This window comes from Phyllobates terribilis, unplaced genomic scaffold (genome assembly GCF_046119375.1).
Source record: "Phyllobates terribilis strain yellow unplaced genomic scaffold, ASM4611937v1 Scaffold_1__5_contigs__length_1240528914, whole genome shotgun sequence".
Taxonomy (NCBI): domain Eukaryota; kingdom Metazoa; phylum Chordata; class Amphibia; order Anura; family Dendrobatidae; genus Phyllobates; species Phyllobates terribilis.
Window position 1 is genome coordinate 271,399,448 of NW_027362761.1, and position 14,047 is coordinate 271,413,494.

The 14,047-nt window shown below is 44.6% G+C and overlaps 1 protein-coding gene across 1 annotated transcript in view; it reads left to right on the plus strand.

Annotated features, from left to right (window-relative positions):
* Positions 1-14,047, plus strand: part of MYO1H (myosin IH) — a 223,288-nt gene that overhangs the window by 162,529 nt on the left and 46,712 nt on the right. Inside the window, exons 26-28 of the mRNA XM_073672594.1 lie at positions 4,262-4,355; positions 7,643-7,698; positions 13,626-13,761. Of these exons, the coding sequence (XP_073528695.1) occupies positions 4,262-4,355; positions 7,643-7,698; positions 13,626-13,761 (286 nt within the window). The remainder of the gene's footprint in view (positions 1-4,261; positions 4,356-7,642; positions 7,699-13,625; positions 13,762-14,047) is intronic.

Here is a 14,047-nt window from a genome sequence, read left to right on the forward strand (position 1 = left end):
GCATCAGGTAGCAGGTGAGGAGAAGGAGTATTTGATTTTTTTTTTTTTAAATGTATGGAGGCATGGGGCAGTATAAAGAGAAGGGGTGACATCCTGCATGGGGCATTATAAAGTGGGGAACAGCCTGCCTGGGGCATTATAAAGAGGGGGGGGCAGCCTGCATAGTGCATTATGTGGGGGGGAACAGCCTGCATGGAGCATTATATGGGGGGGGGGCAGCCTGTATGGGGCATTATGTGGGGGGTAAAGGCCTGCATGGAGCATTAAAAGGGGGGGGGGCCTGTATGGGGCATTATGTGGGGGGTAACAGCCTGCATGGAGCATTATAAGGGGGGGGACAGCCTGTATGGGGCATTATGTGGGGGGTAACAGCCTGCATGCAGCATTATATGGGGGCCAGTATCCTGTATGGAGCGTTATAAGGGGGCCAATATTCCGTATGGAGCCTTATATGGGGGCCAGTATTCCGTATGGAGCCTTATATGGGGGCCAGTATTCCGTATGGAGCCTTATATGGGGGCCAGTATTCTGTATGGAGCCTTATATGGGGGCCAGTATTCCGTATGGAGCCTTGTATGGGGGCCAGTATTCCGTATGGAGCCTTATATGGGGGCCAGTATTCCGTATGGAGCCTTATATGGGGGCCAGTATTCCGTATGGAGCCTTGTATGGGGGCCAGTATTCCGTATGGAGCCTTATATGGGGGCCAGTATTCCGTATGAAGCGTTATATGGGGGCCAGTATTCCGTATGGAGCATTTTATGGGGGCCATTATTCTGTATGGAGCGATTCACCGGTTTCTGAGCTATTGTGGAATTTACAATAGATATCACTCATGTAATGTAAGAAGTGAAATCTTTGCATTGTACTATATATATATATTTCTCCGCCGTATCTCTGCATCATGAAGCATGGTATGTGTTAAAGGGGCCCACTGAGACTCTTTCGCCCGGGGCCCAGAAAAACCTGGAGCCGGCCCTGGTTGGAAGGTATGCAAAAGGTATGGTTTTATTAATCTATTACAGTCATATGTAAAAGTTTGGGCACCCCTATTAATCTTAAGCTTAATGTTTTATAAAAATTTGTGTTTTGGCAACAGCTATTTCAGTTTGATATATGTAATAACTGTTGGACACAGTAATGTTTCTGCCTTGAAATGAGGTTTATTGTACTAACAGAAAATGTGCAATCTGCATTCAAACAAAATTTGTCAGGTGCATAAGTATGGGCACCCTTATCATTTTCTTGTTTTAAATACTCCTACCTACTTTTTACTGACTTACTAAAGCACTTTTTTTGGTTTTGTAAACTCATTGAGCTTTGAACTTCATAGCCAGGTGTATGCAATCATGAGAAAAGCTACTTAAAGTGGCCACTTGCAAGTTGTTCTCCTGTTTGAATCTCCTCTGAAGAGTGGCATCATGGGCTCCTCAAAACAACTGTCAAATTATCTGAAAACAAAGATTATTCAACATAGTTGTTCAGGGGAAGGATACAAAAAGCTGTCTCAGAGATTTAACCTGTCAGTTTCAACTGTGAGGAACATAGTAAGGAAATGGAAGAACACAGGGACAGTTCTTGTTAAGGCCAGAAATGGCAGGCCAAGAAAAACATCAGAAAGGCAGAGAAGAAGAATGGTGAGATCAGTCAAGGACAATCCTCAGACCACCTCCAGAGAGCTGCAGCATCAACTTGCTGCAGATGGTGTCACTGTGCATCGGTCAACTATACAACGCACTTTGCACAAGGAGAAGCTGTATGGGAGAGTGATGCGAAAGTAGCCGTTTCTGCAAGCACGCCACAAAAAGAATCGGCTGAGGTATGCAAAAGCACATTTGGAGAAGCCAATTTCTTTTTGGAAGAAGGTCCTGTGGACTGATGAAACCAAGATTGAGTTGTTTGGTCATACAAAAAGGCGTTATGCATGGTGGCAAAAAAACACAGCATTCCAAGAAAAACACTTGCTACCCACAGTAAAATTTGGTGGAGGTTCCATCATGCTTTGGGGCTGTATGGCCAATGCCGGCACTGGGAATCTTGTTAAAGTTGAGGGACACATGGATTCCACTCAGTATCAGCAGATTCTTGACAATAATGTTCAAGAATCAATGATAAAGTTGAAGTTACGCAGGGGATGGATCTTTCAGTAAGACAATGATCCAAAACACCGCTCCAAATCTACTCAGGCATTCATGCAGAGGAACAATTACAATGTTCTGGAATGGCCATCCCAGTCCCCAGACCTGAATATCATTGAACATCTGTGGGATTCATTTGAAGAGGGCTGTCCATGCTCGGCGACCATCAAACTTAACTGAACTAGAATTGTTTTGTAAAGAGGAATGGTCAAAAATACCTTCATCCAGGATCCAGGAACTCATTAAAAGCTACAGGAAGCGACTAGAGGCTGTTATTTTTGCAAAAGGAGGATCTACTAAATATTAATGTCACTTTTCTGGTGAGGTGCCCATACTTATGCACCTGTCAAATTTAGTTTGAATGCAGATTGCACATTTTCTGTTAGTACAATAAACCTCATTTCAAGGCAGAAACATTACTGTATCCAACAGTTATTACATATATCAAACTGAAATAGCTGTTGCAAAAACACCAATTTTTATAAAACATTAAGCTTAAGATTAATAGGGGTGCCCAAACTTTTTCATATGACTGTATCTACCTCAAACTAGCAGGGATTGTGCCAGTTGCTGTAAAGGAAATCAAGACCTTTCATAGGAAGATAAAGCCTTGTTTTTAAAGTCAATACTTATCTTAAATCTGAAAAATATATGTTGCACTTACATTAGCAGCAGGGGTCTCCGTCCATGTTTGTGTACAGGAGTGCGCAGTTATCTGAGTTTGCTCCCAGATCAATAATTGGTTTGGTTTGCAGATATGTTATGTGCTGAAGGTTCAGTGACTTTACATTGAGCAGTTTTACTTGTAATTGTGTGTATAGATTTGTGCTTAGCAGTTTCCTAGAAGTTGTATTGAGACATTGCGTGGGCAAAGCCTTCCCTCTAGTGGTAGATGGGTTAAATCGTTGTAGCTGTTACTTTAAAATATAAATCTTTCCGCTATTACCCTTTACGACTTCTTGCCACACATTTTTTATGTTCAATGTGTTTTACGCGCGTTTCTCACATCCGGATATTTCCGGTACTGGAAAAACCAGTACCAGAGATATCCGTGTCTGTGTGCACCTATGTGGAACACGTGTGGCAATAGTGTGCCGCATCAGGATCACACGGACCAGCACCTGGGAATTAGGTGTACAATTAGCACTGTTTCCAAGCAGTGCTAATTGTACACCTACTACTCTCATCATGGTCCCTGCTGGTGCTGATTGCAGCGCCGGCAGGGGACAATGATGAGTGCAGCGTTTAGCACCCGGTGCTTGGAAACAGCTCTAACTGTACACTGATTCCCAAGCGCCGGCACGTGTCACACTGATGACACAGAGATGTCATCCGTGTGCCATCAGGGTGGGACGTTTTGCGGCCCGTACAGCGGGTAAAAAACAGACATGTCAGCATGTGGAGCACACGGATACACGGTCCATGAAAACACACAGATATGTGCACAGACAGATTCATTTGAACGGACACCACACGTACTCGAAACACTGACGTCTGAAAGAGGCCTTAAAGCCATTCACATTTTATGGACATTTCTTCAGTTTCTGTTCACATAATGTGCTTCTAGACACAAAACTTGATGGACACATGCCGCAGATAGCACAACCCACTGACTGAGAGGGAGCAGTCAAACAGACACATAAATTGGGCCAAGAACAGACCACAATGCACGTACTGGCCGGCGGCTCTCCTAACTCGAGCGTGACAGCCTCATATATTTCTATGAAGCTGTCACGCTCGAGTCGGGAGAGCCGCGGCCAGTCCAAGCATTTCGGTTCTATCTCGGTCCGATTTATATGGCCATCTGACTGCGCCCATAGTGGGGTCCATTACATTCCACAGGTGTCAGTAATTTTGACAAGAAAATCCATCCTGCATGCTGCGCTTTTATTTCTCATCAACGAAGAAAGATTTTGCAACAGAGGCAAAGAACTTGGTATCACATTTATATTTCGTTACCCTTAGAGGAGACATACCGTGTTTTTTTGCAACCTTTGCAAAATGATCCGAGTTTGATATTCACCCTGTTTTTATGCCCATACATAGAATTTGCAATATGTTAATAACAATAATGTCTTTTTTTTATCTGGCCAATTGAATAGATTTATTTTCTATGTTGGCAGATGCGGCTAAAAGTTGTGGCCAGTGATCTTTTTCAAGGGAAGAAGGAAGGCTACGAGCAAAGTATTAGTGAACCATTTGAAGAATCTAGGTTAAGTAAGTAACAAAGTACGTAAATTACTGTATGTGTCATTGTTACATTTTCTTAATGGCAGGTTTTATTAAAGAGCACATATAGCGTAGAGATCACAAAGGCAGCTGCTATGTGGCCCATGAAGGAATGTGGGACACGATCAGATTATTTACCTTACGCTATGTACCGTATATTCCGGCGTATAAGACGACTTTTGAAGACTGAAAAATCTTCTGTCTATTCTGGGGTCGTCTTATACGCCGGTAATGCTTTTGAACTTTCAGAAATTGACATGCGGGGATACTCTGGGGGTGTTAATAAGCTGCCGTGGCCGTATCCCTGCCATGTCGGAGTTAATATAAGGTGGAGGGAGTTAAAATACGGCGGCGGTAGGTCCAGACAGTCAGCGCTTCTGTGCTGAAACTGACACATCGCTGCGTATTCCCAGCTCCGGACACAGCGCAGGGCTTCTGTGCTGATAGCTTTCACTTGTCACAGAAGCGCTGCGCTGTGTCCGGAGCAGGGAAGTTCGCATCGCTTCTGTGACAATATATGAAAAGCCGGCAATTCAGCAGCGGCATAAGCCGGCACCCGACAATTTAGAATAGAAAGAATAGAGCATCACACATAGATTAGATAGATAGAAACATGTCAGTCACATATATATGAAGTACAGTGACAGTATTGCTTACTGTACTTGTCATTTAGTGTAAAGGATTTATTAAAACAAATAATAGTGTTTTCATGCACTGTCTCTTTAAAAAAGCCGGCCGGCAATTCAGCATCTGTACCCGACAATTTATAACAGAAAGATAGAGCATCACACATAGATTAGATAGATAGAAACATGTCAGTCACATATATATGAAGTACAGTGACAGTGCTGGTTACTGTACTTGTCATCTAGTGTTAAAATAACGGACTTATTAAAAAAAAAATTGGCGTGGGGTTCCCCTTAATTTTAGTCTCTAGCGGAGGTTAAGCAGACGGCTGGGGCAAATGTTTGAAGCCTGGGAAGGGGGTAATACCCACGGAGCTTCCCAGGCTACTAATATCAGCCCCCAGCTGAATACCTAGCCTTTACTAGCTATTAAAATGGGGGATCCCAAAAAAATGACGTGGGGTCCCCCCTATTTTAATAGCTAGCAAACGCTAGGCAGACAACTGGAGGCTGATATTAATAGCCCAGGAAGGGTGCCATGAATATTGGCCCCCTCCCAGGCTAGAAACACCAGCCGTCAGCCGCCCCAGAAATGGCGCATCCATAGGATGCGCCAAATCTGGCACTTAGCCTCGCTCTTCCCACTGCCCTGTAGCGGTGGCAGTGGGGTAATAGGGCTGGGGTTGATGTCAGCTTATAATGCCAGCTGACATCAAGCCCAGGTTAGTAATGGAGAGGCGTCTATAAGACACCCCCATTACTAACCCCATAGTCAAAGTTAAAAAAAACACAAACACCCAGAATAAAGTCCTTTAATTGAAATAAACACACAATTCTTTATTGTTCTAAATTAAACTATACTTACCATCACGCCCATTCCAGCTGAAGCCAACGATCTCCTGCAATAAAAGAAAAATAATAAACCAACCTCATCCTTACCTTTCCATGGTTCCCACGACGGCTCCAGCTCTGCTACATTCACATAACAGGCTGGACCGCAGCAGAACGCTGCCATCCAGCCTGTCATCCCGCAGACACTGAGAAGCGCAGGCATGCTTGCGCTCCTCAGTGTCTGACTGTGACGGCATCCAGATGAGCCGACAATGAACTCAGCTCACCTCCTGGACGTCCGTCACTGACAGCGTGGGAAACTTCTACTGTGCATGCGGGGAGCAGGAGAATTTTCCCACGCTGTCAGTGACGTGCATGAGGTGAGCCGAGTTCATTGGACATGATCTCGGCTCATCTGGATGCCGTCACAGTCAGACACTGAGGAGCACAAGCATGCCTGCGCTTCTCAGTGTCTGCCGAATGGCAAGCTGAACGGCAGCGTTCTGCTGCGGTGCAGCCTGTCATGTGAATGTAGCAGAGCTGGACCGGTCCTGGGAACCATGGAAAGGTAAGGATGAGGTTGCTTTATTATTTTACTTTTATTGCAGGAGATCGTTGGCTTCAGCTGGAATGGGCGTGACTGTAAGTATGGTTTAATTTAGAACATTAAAAAATTGTGTGTTTATTTCAATTAAAGGACTTTATTCTGGGTGTTGTGTTTTTTTTAATTACTTTACTAGAAATTCATGGTGGTCATGTCTAATATTGGCGTGACCCCATGAATTTCGGGCTTAGGGCCAGCTGATAATGCCAAGCTGGCCCTAACCCCTTTATTACTCAGTGAGCCACCGCACCAGGGCCCTGGATGAGTTGGGTACAGCGCCAGAAGATGGCGCTTCTATGAACGCGCCATTTTCCGGGGTGGCTGCGGACTGCAATTTGCAGCGGGGGGGGCCCAGAAAGCTTGGGCCTCCCTGCGCTGCAGATTCCAGCCCCCAGCTGCCTAGTTGTACCTGGCTGGACACAAAAATAGGGCGAAGCCCCACGTATTTTTTTTTTAAATTATTTCATGAAATAATTAAAAAAAAAAGGGCTTCCCTATATTGTTGTGTCCGGCCAGGTACAAATAGGCAGCTGGTGGTTGGGGGCAGCCCGTTCCTGCCTGCTGTACCTGGCTGGACACAAAAATATGGCGAAGCCCCACGTCAACATTTTTGAGAAAAATTAATTACAAAATTAATAATTTAGGGACTGCATCTTTATTAACCCCTCAATTGTCATTTAGTGTTAAAATAAAGGATTTTTTAAAAAGAAAATTGGCGTGGGATCCACCATCATTATAGTCTCTAGCGGAGGTTAAGCAGACGGCTGGGGCAGATGTTTGAAGTCTGGGAAGAGGGTAATACCCACGGAGCTTCCCAGGCTACTAATATCAGCCCCCAGCTGAATACCTAGCCTTTACTAGCTATTAGAATGGGGGACCCCCCCAAAAAATGACGTGGGGTCCCCCCTATTTTAATATGTTTATGAGTGACAGTTTTCCTGCTATATACCTGCATGTCATAAGAATTTAAATTAAAAAAGGACCATGTTAAATTCAAATCTGTTTTTTTTTTATTTTTACCGGTGTTTGGTATGCGTTGGAAAAGGGGTAGTCTTATACGGTGAATATATCCTAAACTCTATATTTTAACAGGAAAGTAGGGGGTCGTCTTATACACCAGGTCGTCTTATACGCCGGAATATACGGTACATATTAATATCACTAGGAACTTAATGCCATGGAGCTGAATGTTGTATTTATGTTTTATGTCGTAGCTGAACAGGATATCAGTCCAAAAGTCCACCAGCTTATGTTGTTTGACAAGATGAAAGTAAGTTGTTCAACTGCATTAACCATCACATTTTTATTACAATATTTAGTTAATATTTGCGATCCGACAAAGGCATAGCTAGAGGTTCAGCATGGGCGAAACACATCTGAGTGAGTCCCTAACCAGGTATCTATGTATACAACTACAGTCACACACCCTACTCATGGGTATGGGGCAATCCTGTTACTTAAAATACATTTTTATACAGAAAACAACACTGATATTACCGTCATACAGTGATCACAATTATTAGGCAATTTGTATTTTTGAAGATTAATTCTAATATTGAACAACCACAAGGTTAATGTGACGTCCAGTCTCCGGTGTAAGCCCTTTTAGTTAACCCTGGGTGGATGGGGGACTCGGAATCGGGTCCTGTGATGGAGAGATGGAATGCAGCCGTGGCCCGGACCCGACCCGTGCTCAGGGCCGTCACATTAAAAGGAGATGGTGTGGGCTTATCCGGGTTGAGTGGCTAATTAACGACTACGCCACCTGTGGTGCCTGGTGAAGGGCCACCAGCGCCGCTGCAGTCCGCTGAGGCATGATGTTATGGCGGTCAAAGTTATTACTACTCCCCACAGGCAGAGCAAGGCCTCAGGGCAGAGGGACAGGATGGAGGGGGTAGTAGTAGAGGGGAACGGATGCCGCGTCGCGCGGTGTGGCGCAGGAATAACAGTCCGGAGGCCATAGGGGTGAACTTCCAAGGCTTTACTCACATAGCTGGCAAAGGAAGGCGACTCCCTGCTCCCCGCGGAGTCCTGCGGTCACCAGGGACGGGGGTCCGACAACCTCCGAGTAAGTCCAGCATTCAGTCGGGACCCTACACCAGAGTGTTCCTGAACTACAGACCGAATCCTTTCCTGTCCGTGTGTGTGCGAATAGGCTGGGTCTCCCTCTGAATATATCAGCATGGCGAGGACAGGTGGCGTACACCGCTCCGTCTGCATCCTGCCTGGGATCCATTTGCTGTGGAGCCACACTCTTAAGCTCCGGGCCTTCTTGGTCCTGGTACTTGACCGGGTCGAGACATTCCTTGTCTACAACCTTCCCCTCGTCCCCAGGCTAAGGTACGAGGGCTGTGTCCCTTGCCGGTGCAGGCCCACACAGGATCTGTGCTCTGGGAGGGAGGTCACATTTTCACACAGTATATGACAGCACAGAGAACAGCCGAAAGGACCTTGACTATCAACGACCAGCAAAAGACCAAACACGAGGACCAAAGATGGCTTTGTATTAAATATGAAATCTAAAGTGTAACTAACTTGTAAGTCCTCCACCCTCACCCACTAACTGGTTCCCCTAACTCTTGGTTCCCCAGTCTCCCTGTAACCAGGGGAGCAGCACCTAGTGCATACTAGCTCCCTCTGGTGGAGAAGTGTGGTGTTGGATGCAAAGGTTGGGTCACAACTATCACACTGGTCTTACCTCAGAGGAGGAACACCACACTCCATAGAGAAGTGCAGCATCCCTGTGCAGCATCCCTGTGGCGGTCGAACCCTCAGGGGCGCCACATTACTATACCTGAAACCTGAATATTTAAGAAAGTAAAAGTGAGATTTTGTCTTTCTTAGGAGAATATCAATGTGAGCATAATTATTGGACAACTATTAAGCTGTGTGCACACGTTGCAGATTTGGTGCAGAATGGTCCGTTTTTTGCCATGTTGATTTGTTAGCAAAACCTGATGCCAGCAAAGTTAATGAGAAACCTGAAGTGTATTTTTGACTTGTAGATTTGGTGCAGAAAATAATCTGCAGCATGTCAATCCTCTGTGCGATTTTTAACAGATGAAAATAAACAATTAAGATGGGAAAATACTTCAGCACACTAACGGTATGTGCACACTTGGAATATTTTGTGAGCAGAAATTTCTGCACCATTTCTGCATCTCTTGGAAAAAAACACAACCTAAAAACGTTGAGTTTTTGCCACCTTTTTGCCTGCGTTTTTTCTGTGCATCCAATTGGTGAAAAACGCAGGCAAAAAGGTGGCAAAAACTCAACGTTTTTAGGTTGTGTTTTTTTCCAAGAGATGCAGAAATGGTGCAGAAATTTATGCTCACAAAATATTCCAAGTGTGCACATACCGTTAGTGTGCTGAAGTATTTTCCCATCTTAATTGTTTATTTTCATCTGTTAAAGTGAGAATAATAACCAAACAATTCAATACGTATAAAAAACATTTCCGACATTTCAAGAAACTATCAGTGACCAAGATAGCTCCCCTTCTTTTCAATAACAGTCGTAAGTCTTCCATCTATGGAGTTTCTTAATCTGATGACGATCAACTTTTTGGGCAGCACCAACCCCAGCCTCCCGTACTCCATTCGGAGCAGTGTACAATTTTCCTTTACTGTAAATCTCCCATTTAAGAAGGGTCCACAAGTTCTCTATAGGGTTTAAGTCAGATGAGGAAGGTGGCCATGTCATTATTCTTTCATTTCTAAGGCCTTTACTGGCTAGCCAAGCATAAAAATCATGATTTTCGTGAAAGATGTAGACTTATTCCTGTACCATAGCTCGAAAGTGTCTTCTAAACACTGCCAGTAGATTTGTGAGTTGATTTTGAGTTTTTTAACAATACCAGCACACAGGGCCGGGACAAGGTATTTTGGTGCCCTAGCCGATGGCGCCTATCCCAACCCCCATGAACCCTCAGCCCCCAAGCTAAGTAACGAGTCCCCTTATGCCCCCCCTCCTTCCCTTCCGGTGGGATAACAAGCTCTGTAGACTACTTTCACTAGAATTGTTACCTTTTTCACCCAAAAATACCAGCAAAAGTAAAAAAAAAAAAAAATGTACTTTAGGGGTAAGGCTGAACAGGGAGTATGTTTTCAAAGTTAGGTATAGAATCATTCATTGTTTATGGACTATTTACACAATACGAGGGACAAATTGCTATATTCATCCCTGACATCCTATATTTTAAATGTCAGACCCAAGGACGGTCATGGAAATTAATATAGTTTAACTATAATGGGGGCTGTTTGGTTTCAATTAAGGTGTCCAGCATTTGGCAGATATCCTAATGGAAACTAAACCCAATTATAGATAAAGGGATACATATAATGGTTTTTCCATCCGTCATGAGACAAATACAGTTTGCAAAAAACTGATGGTGGTTCTGGTGCCTTATTCCTGTACTGATGGTGGTTCTGGTGATGTATTCATGTACGGATGGTAGATCTTTTAATGCATTTGTGTAGTGATGATTGTTCTGATGACTTATTCCTAACCAAAACCATCATCAATACAAAACCAAAATCGTCATCAGTACAAAAATAGAACACCAGAGCCATAAATAATACATAAATACAGCACCAGAACCATCATCAGTAAATAACTAGGTCACTAGAACCACCATCAGTACATGCATATGGCACCAGAACCACCATCAGTAGATAAGTGCATCACCAGAACCACTATCAGTACATTAATGTGTCACCAGAACCTCCATCAGTACATTAATACATCACGAGAACCACAGTCAGTAAATAAATACACCAGCACCATCATCAGTACAAGTATATGTCACCAGAACCACCATTAGTACATGAATATATCACCAGAACCACCATCAGTACAGTAATCAGTTGTAATGTCAAGTCACGCCCATATACATTTGTAACTCATGATCCTAAACCATGGCTGCCTCATCTCCACTGTTTTTCCGTACAGTCTCTATATCTCCACACTGTCCCCTGCCACGCTAACCTCTCTACATACTGTGCCCCTATTTCATGCTTCCCCTATTCCATAATCATTCTGTGCCCCCTCTTCACACTATGCCCTCATACTGCCCAACATTTTGTCCTCTCCAAACTGTACCCCTACACAGTATGATGATCACCACAGCCACCCATGCAGTATATCCACAACAGACCGCAAACATACACTATGATGCCACCAGAGCCCCCTATCCAGTATGATGTCCACCACAGCCCCCCATTATATTGTATGGTCACCAACACAACCCTCTAAATACAGTATAATATCCCCCACAGTCTCCCATATAATATGATATCTCCACAGTCAGCCCCTCTTGTAATGTCCCCACATCCACAGTATAATGCACCTCCCATAGTCCTCTATATAGTATAATGCACCCCATAGTCCTCCATGTAGTATACTGCACTCCCTATAGTCCTCCATATGTAATGCACTCCCCATAGTTCTCCATATAGTATAATGCACTAACCATAGTTCTCTATATAGTGTAATACAGCCCCCCCATAGTCCTCCATATAGTGTAATATACCCCCCATAGTCCTCCATATAATATAATGCACCTCATAGTATTCCATATGCACTCCCATAGTCCTCCATACGGTATTCTGGCCACCACAATGTTCTCATTGATTTAAGAAAAACAAACAAACAACAATATTCACCTTTCCTCCTCGTTCCCCTTCTGCTCCAGTCTCTACAGCGAACGTTCTGAAGTGCCACACTTCCTCGGCGTCGGACATCTTAGCGCAGCGGGTGCCATGACATCACTACATGGCGCCAGTTGCTCTAAGACGTCAGATGTCGAGGAAGAATTATGGGGGAGGGAGCATCAGCCAATGCTCCCTCTTTCATCATTGCTTTCAACTGTATTGGCATCCAGGATGCCGATACAATTGAACTTGCGATGACGGGCGGGGGGGCCCAGTGCTGGCGCGGTCACCAGGCCCCCAGGTTCACGGGCCCCATAGTGGCCGCATAGCCTGCTGCCATTGGCGGGGAGGGAGCGACTACCAGAGCGCAAGCAGAGGAGTGAGCGGTGTCAGAGGCTGACACTGTTCCCCTGTGTGCCTGCATCCCGGCCATCAATTGCTGAATGTCTGCAGCTGGAGGAAGGGGCCAAGCGGCCACAGGCATTCAGCTATGTAATTTTTTTCCTTCCAAAGTTCACCCACTTCGGGGAAGCAGAAGGTAGCGCCCTAGGCATGGGCATACCCTGCCTGCCCCTTGTCCCGGCCCTGACAGCCCACAGATGTACGCCACCTCTACCTTGCTGGTGTCTGTGTCAAAGTCGAGGTCTGTGCATATAACTGATCCAGCCACGGTCCCATCCATTGGGTCCATCAAGAGTCAATCTCATGTCATCAGTCTATAAAACCTTTGAAAAATTAGTCTTCAGATATTTCTTGGCCCAGTCTTGACGTTTTAACTTCCGTGTATTGTTCTGTTGGGGTTGGGTTTCAGCCTGCCTTACCTTGGCCATACCTTGTATGATGCCCCCATAGCTCCCCCATACACAGTATAATGCCCTTCACACTGTATGATGGATCCCCAAGTAGTCCTCACACAGTATAATGCCCCACCACATTGTATGATGCCCCCATAGCTCCCTCATACACAGTATAATGCACACTGTATGATGGATGCCCAAGTAGTCCTCTCACAGTATAATGACCCACCACACTGTATGATGCCCCCACAGTTTCCTCTACATAGTATAATGCCTTTCACATTATATGATGTCACTCACATTAGTCCCCACACTATATGATGCCCCACAGTCACCTAACCCTTGGTGAGTCTGCTGGCAGAGAGTGGCAAGATGTGGACAGACCAACACGGTGTTGCCATCTTGCTTGGGCACGCACAGCATAATGAGATCATCATGTTTCTCCACCCCCGCCCAGGACTCGGCCAATGCATCACCTTGTCATTCTGTAGGCTGCAGGCCAAAAAGCGACTAGCGGCCTACAAAATGAAGAGTGGAAGTGCAGGTAGACCATGTGTCCCTGCTGTACTGTAGAGTTTAATCTCTTATGAAAATGTATTGTTACATGATAATATTTAGTGAAGAAAACAGTCATTCCTGTTTGATTTGTTTATTTTCACCTGTAAAAAAAATATTAGAAATTAACTTTGCTTAGTATTAAAGATTTAGTTTTTGTAGAGACTTGGATAACTTTTGTCCCTATTTCCTAGTATGGCATTGCAGTAATAAAGTACGACAGAAATGGATTTAAAGCTCGGCCTCGGAATCTCGTGTTAACACAGACAACACTATATGTTACTGAGCAAGTCAAGATCAAGCAGAAGATTGAATATACAAACGTGAAAGGTAAAGGAAATAAGGGTTTATCAGATGTAATAACTCACTCAGATGTCAGGTAAAAATGTTAAAAGGTTGTCGAGGCACATGATATTGATAACCTATGCGTAGGATAGGTCATCAATATCATATCGGTGGGGTTCTAACTAGTGATGAGCGAGTATGCCTCATTAACCCTTTCAGCGAGCATGCTCGGGTGCTCGCCGAGTATTTTGGCGTGCTCGGCATTTCATTTATTGTCGCCCCTCCTGCAAGTGTCATGGCTGTTAGACACATGCAGGCTGGCGAACAGGTT